Here is a 14,938-nt window from a genome sequence, read left to right on the forward strand (position 1 = left end):
ATTATATTTCATAAATTAGTATATCCATTAATAACGCGTATTATTGCGTTGAGGTTTAGCATCAGGCCAGGCATCAACATGACGTGCACACGTTGTGGCAAGCAATCGCGGAATGAAATTGTGTCATCAGATTGAGGGTTGGATGAATCGTGAGTAGAGAACGCTCAATCGCGACTGCAACAAATTGTTTCAGCAGATTGTTGGTTGTGTTGAACCGTGAGTAGGGCCTTTTAGTCATTGATAGTTGTCAATATAGCTATCACTGTCACCTGTCAGAACATGCTTAGCTGTCGAATACTATAAAGGCGGATTTATAAGTGACAGTGTTCGGAACCGTACGATAATTATTGTACAAACACGATAATTTTGTGCCTACGTACGATGTACGATAGCATAGTATTATCGTGCGATAATTTCTATCATGCTAAATTCGAGAATTTATATTATTTCACCCATACAAATATGAAATTTTGACGTGTTTCATATCGAACTTTCATGGGAACAGTGACATTTTGTCAGATTGAATTTTAAACTTGGCGCGTTTATTGAACATAAAGTGGAAATGGAATCGGTTCAGGTCTATAGTCTGTACCACGCGTAAAACCAAAAGAGTACATAATGAATAGTAGGGCACGTAAAACGTTTGGGTTTCAGTGTCCCGTTGATTTGACAGCGGTAGTTAAACAAATATTAACTATAGGGACTTGCATACTTATCAATATTACAATTTATATGATTTATTGACTTAAAATTCACTTTATTCAAAAAAGTACGATAATTTCGAACCATAAACGCCTAATAAACGATAATTTTACGCCCCTGGTACGATAATCAGCTCACTTCAGGTTGCTAACACTGATAAGTGATGGGAAAATACCTCGGACGTAAGCTCGGACGGGACGTGAGCGGGACGGGCACGTGATTGCCACGTTCAAAACGGGAACGTGGTGCTAACGCATACGTACTACGTAGTATATATCTGTCAACTGTGTACGTACCGTGGCATTGATTCGGATCTAACGTGCTAGTGTTGTGAACAACGAAAGATGGATTTTTCAATTCAAGAATTGGCTTTAATTGCTATTGCTCTAGATGACGAAGAATATATAACATATATGCTTAAGATGTTTCATTTTTATATTTTTGGTAATAATGCCGCCATAAAACAAAAATATTATGCACTAAAATTATTTTGGCATTTTAAACATAAAATACGTAATTCAGAACACGATGAAGTGTCACAGGAATCATCATAGGTGAAAAGGACTAAGTATAGTTAGGAATACCACAATATATTCATTAAATAACACTTACCGTTTTCACTATATGACAATTTCACTGCAATTTTACGCCATAAATAATTTTTATACTTTGTGTCTAAATATTGTGGGTTCGCTATACTATACAACGCTGGATATGAGCGAACACATTCGATCAGTTTTTCGTCGTCCATTTTCGATACTTGGAAGGCGTCACTACTAATCTCTCCGGCACGAACGGAGCGACTGTGCATACGTAGCGAAATCACGGACGGGACGGGGCACGTGCGGGACGGGACGTGCTAAACATCGTCGGCGACGATATTTTTCCCGTCCACGTTCCCGTCCCGTCGATGTTCCCGTGACATATACGTATTTGCATACATTTTGTATGCAACGATGTTTCCAAAACTTCCCGTCACGTCCCGTCCGGGTAAAATCCCGTCACGTATGCAGCGGCCTTTAATTGCCGCTTTCCTTTGACTCGTGGCGCAATCGTACGGCGGTACGGATCGTGCCTAGGGGCTCGGACGTTGTTTATATACGACGTTCGACCCAACTACCTTCACTTTGCTAATAGTCGTTGACTAGCTGCGATTTGTTAATCAATTAGGTAGCTGTGTAGAATCGCAGTACATTCTAATTACATTTCAAACTAATATTTAACCCAGTCTCTCGTGTAATTTCTATTATCAGAATTGGGATAGAATTCAAGCCCACTATTTTTAAATGTGTTTAAGTACGTAGTTTTGTAACTGGCATTTGTTTACGTACGGCGGTACGGATCGTGCCTAGGGGCTCGGACGTTGTTTATATACGACGTTCGACCCAACTACCTTCACTTTGCTAATAGTCGTTGACTAGCTGCGATTTGTTAATCAATTAGGTAGCTGTGTAGAATCGCAGTACATTCTAATTACATTTCAAACTAATATTTAACCCAGTCTCTCGTGTAATTTCTATTATCAGAATTGGGATAGAATTCAAGCCCACTATTTTTAAATGTGTTTAAGTACGTAGTTTTGTAACTGGCATTTGTTTTTTTTTTCGTGCGTTGTGTAAAGTAAAAGTTTGTTACGTGGATTATTGTAATGGGAATGTAGTCCATCGAAGAAATTGTGTGTGCTATCTGGGCTGCGGTCCAGTGTTTGTAATAAAAACCTCTCAGTTCACAGGTAAATTAGATTCAGGGATGCGAGGGCCCTACGAAGTAGTGACTATCCTTTCTAGTGGTCGATACGAGTTGAAACTCGTTGTGGTGACTACGGAAAGAAGATTCAAGCCGCGGCACAGCATAATATGGTGCCCTGGCGTGGCGAGTGGTGTCCCGAAGCATCTGCCGAGTTTTTTTGACGATGAGTGTTATTGGCTCGTAGTGATTCAAATCGCTAGTCGAACCCTGGCGTTGAGGTATTGTCTAGTCGTTGACGTATCGTAGTGATGTATTTCACTAGTCGTACGAGCGTAGATATACCGTCAAGTCGCCGTCTGTATGTCCGTAGTGAGTTGTCTCGCTAGTCGGATTTGAGCGTTGAGGTATTGTCTAGTCGCTGTTTTACTAACGAGTGCGTAGAAAAGTATGGTCAGTGTGGCCGAGGCAGTGTGTTTTTGAAATCCCGAGATGAACTACCGTTGTATTGTAATACGAGAAAAGGCGTACGAGGACGTACGTTTGTCAGTATGGCCGTGTTATGTTAGACGTAACTTTTAATATAGCTGTCACTGTCACCTGTCAGAACATGCTAAGCTGCATTGCTAAGCTGTCGAATACTATAAATTGCCGCTTTCCTTTGACTCGTGGCCAAAGAGTAAAGTAATATAGGTATGCTCGTGGCGCAATCGTACGGATCGTGCCTAGGGGCTCGGACGTTGTTTATACGACGTTCGACCCAACTACCTTCACTTTGCTAATAGTCATTGACTAGCTGCGATTTGTTAATCAATTAGGTAGCTGTGTAGAATCGCAGTACATTCTAATTACATTTCAAACTAATATTTAACCCAGTCTCTCGTGTAATTTCTATTAATATAATATAATATATTTATTACTATTAACCAGTTTTTTGTATTGTTAACTAATTATGTACCTACACATAACACACATCAACAAAATCTAGGGATATTTTGAATTGCATCAAATATTTAAAAATCTATAGTAATTTTGAGAAGCTGAAAATATCAATAGACTTTGTTGATGTGTGTATATTTATACCTAAATTATTATGATATATACTTTTAAATGTTGATAATCAAAAAAGAATTAAGAGTCGCCAAGATAAACATGGTTTTATTTAACAAAAAAAAAAAAAAACTATTTTAAGTACCAATAAAGTATAAATCAATCCATACTATATAACATACTATATAATATTATAAATGCGAAAGTAACTCTGTCTGTCTGTCTATTACTCAATCACGCTTAAACTACTGAACCAATTTGCATGAAATTTGGTATGGAGATATTTTGATACCCGAGAAAGGACATAGGCTACCTTTTATTGCGAAATATGTACCACGGGCGAAGCCGGGGCGGACCACTAGTATACAATAAAATATACATATAATCAAATACATACATATTATGACAAATTTTAAGACAAACACTTTTTGTCTCCGTAGCCGACGCTTTGAAGAGGTGATTCTTTAATTTATTCGATATATTTATATGTACAGCATATTCTTACTATGATATTAAAAATATTAACTTGTACTATATGAAATAGGTCTTTATCTTCACCTACCTGCCAGCAATAGTCGGAATTCGCATCCTGCGTAATTAGTCCCTTATATGGTCCAAATTGCACATTGTTCGGTAGAGTGAGTGTTGTAAAAACACCTAAGCCTGCCCCTAAGTTAAAAATTTTTTTCTTACTACAGTAAAATGTTTTAAAATAGGTTAATAAAGGACTACCAAGGCTTATGTCCTTTTCTATATTGTAGTATTAAAACTGTTACATAAATTTGTACAAAAATATTATTATTGTGTGAAAAGCTCTTCTTTACAATACATATTATAAAAAATAAGAGTATTTCTTTAGTAAAATTACAATTAGGTTGACTTTATGCACATTCTTTTTGTATTCGTTAATTTTTACAAAAAAATTCTGTTAAGATTCTTATGAGTTTTATAAGAAGCGCATTCTACTGTAGCAGTAAAATAATTGTTTAAATAATAAAAAAACACATTAAGTATACCTAGTCGAGAAACGGGGAAAAAATAAAAAGATATTCAATGTTTATTTTATTTTTATTTGCATTACCTATAACTAAATATGTTTTTTTTAATACTTACCGGGTATGGTAGAAGGCGCCAAATTTAAAAACACATTTGGAATTGTGAGAGCGGCCCTTGGAACATACGAGGGAAAATTCGTTTTTGATGGTACCTTAAAATTTTGGAAGAATGGAAGGAAAAAGACAGATATAGTATTTATTACATAATATTTATTTATTTATTTATTTTATTTATTAATACTTTATTGCTCTTAGAATCATTACAATAATACTTAATCTAAGGATACCTACATTACAACAATTGGCGGTCTTATCGCTATGCAGCGATTTCTTCCAGACAACCGGACGTACGGAGAGAAATTAAATTAGAGGAAAGGTGAAGGGTAGAGCATAAACTATATTATATATTTATAAAAGAAATAAAACAAATAAATATGACACTAAATAAATTACCTGCGTAAAGATATATCCATATAATATACATATAATAGATACAGTATATTAAATATATATTCACAATCAAATAAGAATATGTTACGTAACAATAGTATAATATTCATACATATAATATAAATAATTTATGTTAAGTACAGCGAGAGAAATGATAATCACGCACCAATGCTTTAAAACTTGATTAGGATTGTGCATTCTTTATATGTACAGGTAAAGCATTCCACAATTTGATTGCCTGAACGGTGGATGAAGTGTCATAGAAGCTGGTGTTGTGTTGTGGCATTATTAATCGGAGCATTTCAGTCACTCTAAACACAAATTTTTCTAAATAAAGAAGATGTAGCACATGAGCATCGGCGAAATCGGATCGGTAGCCATATTTTAATATTACCAAAGGCAATATTCAATTGACTATTAAAATTTAATACATATTCATATGGTTATTGTGCAAAATATTTTATGTTACGTTAAAATTAGTTATACTAGCTTTCCGCCGGCAGCTTTGCCCACGTTTTCAAAGAAAAACCCGCATAGTTCCAGTTCCCGTGGATTTCCGGAAATGAACGTATGACGTGTTAATCCAAGTTACCCTCTTTATGTGTACTAAATTTTATTGTAATCGGTGCAGTGGACAGTAGTATTTGCGTGAAAGAGTAACAAATATGACATAACCACAGAGCAAGTAATATAGGATAATATAACTACATCCATCCTCACTAACTTTCGCATTTATAATATTAGTAGGGTAGGTAAGCAAGACTCTTTCTAATCACGTAAGTGTAAAAATATAAGAATTACAATATACATGGAATTTATTGTTATATATATACCTACGATAAAATTTTATTAAACAACAATGATGCGTTCATTGTAGCTAAATTCCAGATCTAGTATTTTTAACAGAATATAAATATTACTTAAAATTGAAATGTAACTATATTGTTATTATAAATAAAAAAAACCTACCTCAGTTTAATTTTATGACTTGTTTAAGAGTTTAGGCTAAAATTTTAGTTCAATAGTTGAAACGGTACATATACGTATTATGGGAGACATGCATAGAGTTTATATTATATATCATATTGTGTACAGGCCGGCGCATTCTTTTTCATAATCAGAGCGCATTCTAAATTTCAATTTCAACATTAGAATTCTGATTGGTTTTGTTTTTGGTCGATTTTTGTATAAATACGGATATTGTGTGCAAAATAAAATCATTACGATCAGTATCGTCTTTGAGTTCACAACCCCTCTACAGTATTAAATAGATTATGTATAATAAAGAGAAAAAATATTTATATGTACTTAAATATAATATTTAAACTAATTACCTGAATTGAATTGAACGCGAATCACACTATATAATATTAACACTCAACAGTGTGTCAGGACCAGGATTAGGGATAATAAATTTATTCATAGACCTATATTTTATAATACGTTGTAATGCACTATATTATACAGCAAGTACATTTAGTTAAAACGCTTACGTCTTATTTTAGTTATAAACTTATGTAATAAATACTTGAACCGATACACAATCGACTGCAGTGTGATGTTGTTGTTTTTTTTTTATTTATCAATAAAAAATACATTTAACATAATTGAACATGCCAAAAACCACAAAGATTTGTCCGGCATGCAAAGCGATCCATCCACGACAAATTAAAATGCAATTTTAATTTAGATTTAACATTATTATTATTTATGTTTTTTTTTAAAGTTCAAATCAAGATTATTTAATAATATGTTACTATAGCGCGTTTCATTAAAGAAACTAATCTTCAATTCCTTTTCAATTCTTCAATGGCGGCCAAAGCTGACACTGACATATGGTAGAGTCAGCAAAAAAGAAAATAAAAATAACGTAAATGGATAATTATTTTATTAATTATTTCAAATTGTTTGTTGACAAACTTTTTTGTTATGGTATTCCATAATACTTGTAATGAGCCCATAAAACTGAACAAGTTTTCCCAAAGAACATATTATTTTGTCAAACTCCAATAAAACATAATTTACTATCGCAAATACATAATTGTCAATGTAAATTTATGGTAAAAACCATTATAGGAAAAAACAAATACATTTTAGTGAAATTACTTTTTCCCTATTTTTTTTGCACGCCGTACGACCGTGTGTACTGTGTAAGCGAGAGGGAATGATAAGCGCCGCCATTTGTAAGCGTCTTATTCACGGTCCGTTTGGACCACAGAACAGTAAGAACATAATAGAAGTGCTATAATGTCATAATTAGTATGAAAACCAGTGTCGCCAAACCCACACATTTAAACCGATAGTTATACAGTACACTACAAGTAAACTATGCCTTTGATTGGACAGCTTAATTTGAGTAAAAACTGACTTAGGTTATAAATTCAGCATTTCAATTTGTACCCTAACGAACCAAGTTACGGTTTATTTTAGTATAACATCCCTAGGTATATTAGCTGTTTTGTTTCTCTTTGCTCAGAAATTCCAAATTCGAAAACATTCAGCTATTCCACAACAGAGGGCGTTGGTTTTCAATACATATAACTTTGAACCTCAACACATAAAGATAAGGTTGAAATTTGTGTCACTCTAAATTAATGACATTAACTTGACATTAACCTGATGCTATGCTCTAAGGGATGTCAGCCTTGTTATCGATATTTCACAAATAAATATATTTTTGTGCATTTTTTTTATTTCTCTTATATGAGTATAGGATAATGTGTCACATTTTGGAGTATGTTTATTACTACTAAGTACGTCTTTTCATATTATTATATTTAAATAAAAAACGGAATAGAATAGTATAAATCTATATTTACAAAACAAACAGAAAATATGCATTATTTTAAATCTTGGAACTGCCGTAGGTTTGATGTATCGGTGGCCTTTGTTAGACTGCTCATTGCTGTTCGGCATCCAGTTAACTCGTCACGTTGCATTTATTATCCATTTCTCTTTTAAATTAGGCTCTTTCGAAAATCTATAAATAGATAGGACAAATGAAAGCTAAGGAAAAATAGAATAAAATTTAATATTTATAATGTTTGTCTTTTCTAAAGTATCGATACTGTCGATATGCGCCACATGCATCACTAATCCGACATTCGTTTGTTTATTGCAATAATATTCCAGAAAGTCTTGTTTGCTGTTCAATCTATATTAGTACTTATTTCTTATGAATTAAGGTTCATTCTGACTTAATATTTTTATAAATTTTTGACAAATTACGATAAGCGAAGTTGTTACATAAAATATATTTAAAATAAATTAAAATAAGACTTACCGATGGTATGAAATGCCTCGATTGCTGATATTATTTCGTCTGCTATCATTTTTCCACTCTAATACCGAACAACACGCTCTAAATAATGAATAAATATGGAAATAAGGTTTGACAGTTGACAACCGACTCGAATATTTTTCTGCGCACAACTGAGAGCGAGTTAGGTGATCTTACCTTACTAGTGACACGTGGGCCACGCCCACATCGCACTTCTATTATGTTCTTACTGTTCTGTGGTTTGGACGTACGTCCCGCCAAGGTCATACACGATGCACGACGCAAAACGACCGTGAATAGTGTTGACGTACGTCAATAATTATTATTATTACGTTGCTGGATGTGCACGACCAACTTTTCGTCCAGCGAGCACCCCCACCACCGCGAACGTCGTGCAAGCGCATCGTGCACCGTGCATGCTTGATCGTGAATAGGCTTGCTGTACAGCAGAACAGTGTTACCAACTCGAATTTTTATAAATCCTTCCGTACCACAGATATATAAACATTACTTGAACATGACATACTTATATTTGGATGTCTGTGTTCCGTACGACTCTTAGTACTCTAGTTGGTACTTGGTAGTTTCCAACCAAACTCAATTTGAAAAGTAGGTACATCTTTTTTCAACTTGTTGACAAGATTTAGAAGGAATCTGCACGGTCGTATAATATCTATAACCGATTATTTTATATTATTATTATGAGCCATGGCTGTCCCACTGCTGAGCAAAGGCCTCTCTTCCCTCAATCCATTTCTCCCTAGATTATTTTAGTAAGAATAAATAATTTTTTTGACTATTTTTGAATATGCAATAATTAAAAACCAAATTGTTAATATGTTGTATTTAGTAAAACAAAATTAAATCAAAGACTGGACAGCGTAATTGGACTGGTGAATTATTTTATGATCTATTTATTTAAATATTTTTGGCATGTCAACTAAATAGTTAACCATAAATATTTTACAATTTTAATCTTTATATGAGCATAGTTTGATTAAATAATTTAAAATGCGCATCAGTAGGTACACGTACAGGTTGTTCGGAGCTGTCGCTGGTAAATCGTTTCGTATTAAAAGTCCCTGGAGAGTGTCAGTAGATAAATTATTGCGACTAGAAGTTTTTAATAGATTAACAGCAGAAAAGAGTCTCTCAACATTAGCACTACTGTGTGGAAGCACAAGTAGTTGTCTTACAAATTCACTTAGCAGAGGAAACATTTGAGAGTTATCTTCTTTTTTAATATTACAAATATGATCCTCCTCCCTGTTAAAAAAATCCTCAACCCTGTTATCCTCTCTATTTTTTCGATAAATTAAAAAGTTGGTAGATTTTTCATCCAAGATTTGTAAAAAAGTTTGAAAGTAGATAGATCTACCTAAAAGTTGGTAGAGTGGTAACATTGCAGCAGAATCTGTTGATATTTTTATAAAATATCGTATTTTCGATATATCGATATTTTAAAATATATCAATATCGGAATTCGATACATCGAAAAAAATATCGATATTTCGATATATCGGCTTTATTTAAAAAAAATCGTAAGTCAGCTCAAAAATGATTACACAATAATTTATAGTCTAGTAGATTAATTATTAAATAAATTAAATAATGAATGTATATAATATGTAGTTAGTAGGTTATAGTTCTTGGTAATTACTTTTTAAATTTAAATAAGACAATTATGTAGGTATACCAATATTTTTCTTAGAGTTTTTAAAAATACTCTTTGTTTTATATGTTCAGCTGTTTAGATTGATTGAAGAAGCAACTCGTTCAAATGATAAAAAATTGTCAAGCAACTGATAACTTTAAAATCGTTAGGTCGATTGTTAACGATGATTTTGTAGATTATATAATTTACTGAAAAAAAAAAAAATATTAAAAAAAAATATTGACCGATATCGATATTTCAATATCGAACTATCGATACACACAGCAGCCTTGAGCTGACGTACAGCGGGGATGGACCGTGAATATGCGTCGTGCATCGTGTATGACCTTGGCGGGACGTACGTCCAAACGGACCGTGAATAAGACGCTTTAAGATTCGTTTCTTTAATGAAATGCGTACTTGTTGATTCAAATTTTTGAACGTATTACTATCTGTCAATTCATTTATACTGTCACTGTCATAAATTATCAAGCCATTCGCGTTTGCAAGGCGGGGACGTTTATTTAACCCTTTTTACGCTGAATAAAGTTGCTTTGTATTTCGCATTTCCACTGCTTGAAAAAAACGAGTGTCGGACTTAATAAGTGTTGTTCTAATATGTGATTATCGTCAAAAATCCATCACCGAACCAGGTAAAGAAGGTCGAATGTTGTTGACATAGCTAAAATTAAAATTCCATGCATGTGTGACGTCGGTGTGCCTTAGTGTGTGTGCACGTCGAATTTCCAAGAATTGTGGCTGGCATGAAATTTATTACGACTAACGTTCAATACAGGTAAATTTACGGGGTGTTCACCCTGCTAGCTAGTAGCTATTCTCTAGCTATACTGGGATAGCTCTTAAACGCGAAACCAATTTTTATGTGCTTGGCGGTAATACGGTATGTATTTATAAATTAATATTGTTTTTGCATGTAATAAGTTTTTAGTCACGATTCGTACTATTTTATAGGTTTTCTGTAGAGTACCTAGACTCTAGAGTACCCATAGCGTTTTTTTTAGTTGTCAATAGATTATTGATTCTATAATGCTTTTAGTACAGTTATTCAATTATCTTTAGCTTAGATTTGCAATTCATGAGTTGAACAATGGATTTTCCAAGAATTCAGTGTTCCATAGCACTTGACTATGTGAATAAAGTTACAACAATACACATGTTTCTCTATATTAAATTATGATGTTCTTAGATTTATGTTCTTACATCACATATTAACAGATCTCATTCAGATTTTAAAATTATTACTGTACATTTTGAGTGATAAAAACCTATCTATTGTCTAAGAGACAGATTGCCATTGCACAGAAAAACAGAAAAAGTTCAAACTAGACATACTAATGTATGTCTAGTCTTACATCTTACTGAAGGCCTGGTTGTTCTCTCGTCTATTATTAATCCTCTTGCTGCGCTCCGCGGTTTCACGCGCGTGGCTCCGCTCCTGTTGGTCTTAGCATGATGATAGCCTTCCTTATTGAATGGGCTATCTAACACCAAAATAATTTTTCAAATCGGACCAGTAGTTCCTGAGATTAGCGTGTACAACTACAAACAAAAAACAAACGCTTCAGCTTTATTATACCAGTATAGATACCAAATAGATTTTAAGAAACTTATGAACACTAATCTCTATTATTATAGAACAGATTTTGATGCGTTTTTTTTATAGATAGAGTGAATCTCGTTTAAGTATGTAATTTACTAGCTGCATCCTGCATTTATAGTTTTAGGAATTTCAGTATAAAAATAGCCTAAGATCATACATAACTTTTATCTCAGACTTTGAGCGCGGCGACCGAATGTAAAAATTCCGTAATGAAACAACCTAATACCCTCCACTCCAACCGGCACAGCGATGCGATGCTATGCAATAGCGCAACCGCGGCAGTCCTCGAGTGACACACATATTTTTTTTCTTGCTTTAAAAAAATAAAATTGCTTCCAAACACCTTGAACTATATTTCTTGTAATGCTTATCAATCTTTATCTGTACATATCTACTACTTCAGTTCAAAATTTGACACAAAAAATCTTTTAGTATTGTTTTAAACCTAGTTTTAAAATCATTAATTAATAATATATATATAAAGCTGAAGAGTTTGTTTGTTTGAATGCTCTAATCTCAGGAAGCAAGAGTTTGATTTGAAAAATGATTTCACTGCAGCCATTTATCAAGGAAGACGATAGGCTTCATATATTTTGAAATATATTCTTATTTTATTACTAGCTGAGCCCCGCGGTTTCACCCGCGTGGCTCAGCTCCTGTTGGTCTTAGCGTGATGAAAATAGCCTATAGCCTTCCTCGATAAATTAACTATCTAACACCGAAATAATTTTTCAAATCGGACCAGTAGTTCCCGAGATTAGCGCGTTCAAACAAACAAACAAACAAACAAATAAACAAACAAACAAACTCTTCAGCTTTATAATATTAGTATAGATGTATCCACCGAACACCAAAAGAACACTGAAATTTTTCAAATTGCACCAAACAAACATTCCCTTTAGCTTAAGCCGCGGAGCACTGCTAGTAATTAATATATTAAGTTGTGTTATTCTATGTCTTATTCTTTTATTCTTCTTACAGATAAAAATATTTGCAACATTGACGAGAAGTTAAAAACGTAAGGATATTTTTTCAGTTTTTTTTTAGTTTATTCATTTAAATTTACGTGGAACACAAAAATGTGTAACAATTACCTATTATTAATTAGTAAATATTCGTTAGAACAATAAAAATTCCAGTCCATAATAAGTTAAGAGATTAAAAAATTTTTCATTGCTTGAATTAATTTGGTTTTTCATCTCAAAAAATGAAGACTATAATTTTTATTTTTAACCGAGTTCAAGAAAAGAGGAGAAATTTTTTTTGTATATTTTTCTTTATACTTTATCCATATATTATTTTTGATGTCAGATATTTTCTTAATCTCAAGAAGCAAACAGCCTTAATTCTTTTTTTTATATGGCAACTAATTCAAACTTTTTTTCTTACAGCTTCAACAATGTCTCTTTGGGCCAGGGCACAGCAGTTACCACCCGAAAGCCTGCAGAAGGTAGGTTTAAAGATTTGTAAATATAATATCTTCCTATATATAAAACTAGTGGTCCGCCCCGTCTTCGCCCGTTGTACATATTCACGTTTTCTCTACATAAGAACCATCCTCGTACTTCAAGGAATATAATAAAAAAATAATTAAAGAAATCGGTTCAGCTGTTCTAAAGTTATGCGCTTACCAACACAAATAAAGAAATAAATGATTTCTTATTCTTATTCTTAATGAAATTGGTTCAGTCATTCTCGAGCTATGCTCTTACCAACACATTTTGCGGTTCATTTTTTTATTATACTAGCGGTCCGCCCCGGCTTCGCCCGTGGTACATATTCACGTTTTCTCTACATAAGAACCATCCTCGTACTTCAAGGAATATAATAAAAAAATAATTAAAGAAATCGGTTCAGCTGTTCTAAAGTTATGCGCTTACCAACACATTTTGCGGTACATTTTTTTATTATATAGATAGTCCCAGCAAATATTTTGCCGTTGCTAAGCGTGCAGCTCGAGAACGGCTCGACTAATTAAGTTAGGGCACAAGGAAGGTTCTTATGGAGGTAAATCACGAAAAAAGGGGCAATAGGGCAGAACAATGACTGCTGAAAATACATACATATATAAATTTATATATATATATTTGAGATTGTTATCATTATTTTTGAGTTTATCTAGGTATCTTTTTAATCTGTGATGTTCTTTATTATCTATTAGCTTTTCGCCCGCGGCTTCGCCCGCTTTGTCTAAAACCTAATAAATTATATACTAAAACCTTCTTCTTGAATCGCTCTATCTATTAAAAAAAACCGCATATAAATCCGTTGCGTAGTTTTAAAGATTTAAGCATACAATGGGACATAGGGACATAGGGACAGAGAAAGCGACTTTGTTTTATACTATGTAGTGATTTCTTTTTCTTTTTAAAGGTGCGAGCAATTTACGGGGACCATTTCCCGATTGAAGTGCGTCATTGCCTGGCAACATGGATCGAGAGCCGTATTTGGTATGTTTTATTCTGTAAAATTATATAAATATTTAATTTAGTCAAAGTTATATGGGATTTCTAGGATAAAACTAATCCTATGTAATTTCTGAGGTTGCAAACTATTTGTACAAAAAAAGTAACTTACAATTTTTGTCTGTCTGGATGCTCCTAATCTCTGGAATGGCTCTACCGATTTTGACGGACTTTCACTGACAAATAGCCGATTTAATAAGGAGTAACTTAGGCTACTTTTTATTCTTAAGGCTCTATTACAGCTGACTAGTATAAGGGTGCTTTTCCACAATTAATGTGTGAAGATAAGTCGCGAAGAATGTGTTTGTAAATAAATACTACGTATGTACGCTTCAAACGCTCAACGCTTTAAACTTCAAACTAAATGATCCCACATTATTGGTGGAAAACCCCCCATATTGTTTTCATGATTTCCAATAAATGTTTCATGTTAAAACGTTTATATTTTCTTTCTTTCTTTCAATTAGTTTTAAACTCTAAATTAAATAATATTAATTAGGGCTGATTTTTCAATCCTTGGTTAAAATTTATCCGTCCAATAAAGTAACACGAACATTTTAAAATGTCACCTGTAAACTGTCAAATACGGACAATTAGAATACATTTTTGAAATGGTAGTTTAATACGTTATTTGATGAGTAAGTTTTAACCAATGATTGAAAAATCAGCCCTTAATAACTCAGGCCCCGGAACCACAGACACAATAGAAAATCTATTGTGTCTGGGACCGATCGGACCGCTTGGGGCTCAATGGGTTAATAATATTAATACTACTTCCTTTTGTATACTATTGTTTGATCATATTTTGCATAATAAAGAATCTATACTAATATTATAAAGCTGAAGAGTTTGTTTGTTTGTTTGTTTGAACGCGCTAATCTCGGAAACTACTGGTACGATTTGAAAAATTCTTTCGGTGTTAGATAGACCATATATCGAGGAAGGCTATAGGCTATACGTATATCATCACGCCAA

At 33.3% G+C, this 14,938-nt stretch overlaps 2 protein-coding genes across 11 annotated transcripts in view; one reads left to right on the forward strand and one right to left on the reverse strand.

Moving 5' to 3' along the window:
• Nucleotides 1-4,027, reverse strand: part of LOC123704752 (gastrula zinc finger protein XlCGF57.1-like) — a 32,777-nt gene extending 28,750 nt beyond the window's left edge. The window contains exon 1 of the mRNA XM_045653223.1: nucleotides 4,001-4,027. Coding sequence (XP_045509179.1) covers nucleotides 4,001-4,026 — 26 coding nt within the window. The 5' untranslated portion in view covers nucleotide 4,027. The remainder of the gene's footprint in view (nucleotides 1-4,000) is intronic.
• A 6,342-nt stretch (nucleotides 4,028-10,369) lies between these two features.
• Nucleotides 10,370-14,938, forward strand: part of LOC123704742 (signal transducer and activator of transcription 5B) — a 49,311-nt gene continuing 44,742 nt past the window's right edge. For 7 of the 10 annotated variants that reach the window (XM_045653198.1, XM_045653192.1, XM_045653200.1 and 4 more), the window contains exons 1-4: nucleotides 10,370-10,530; nucleotides 12,480-12,516; nucleotides 12,890-12,948; nucleotides 13,872-13,948. In XM_045653198.1, the coding sequence (XP_045509154.1) occupies nucleotides 12,898-12,948; nucleotides 13,872-13,948 (128 nt within the window). In that variant the 5' untranslated portion in view covers nucleotides 10,370-10,530; nucleotides 12,480-12,516; nucleotides 12,890-12,897. The other 3 variants (XM_045653194.1, XM_045653195.1, XM_045653196.1) reach the window with 3 other exon arrangements.

The sequence above is a fragment of the Colias croceus genome, chromosome 30, assembly GCF_905220415.1.
Source record: "Colias croceus chromosome 30, ilColCroc2.1".
Classification (NCBI taxonomy): Eukaryota; Metazoa; Arthropoda; class Insecta; order Lepidoptera; family Pieridae; genus Colias; species Colias croceus.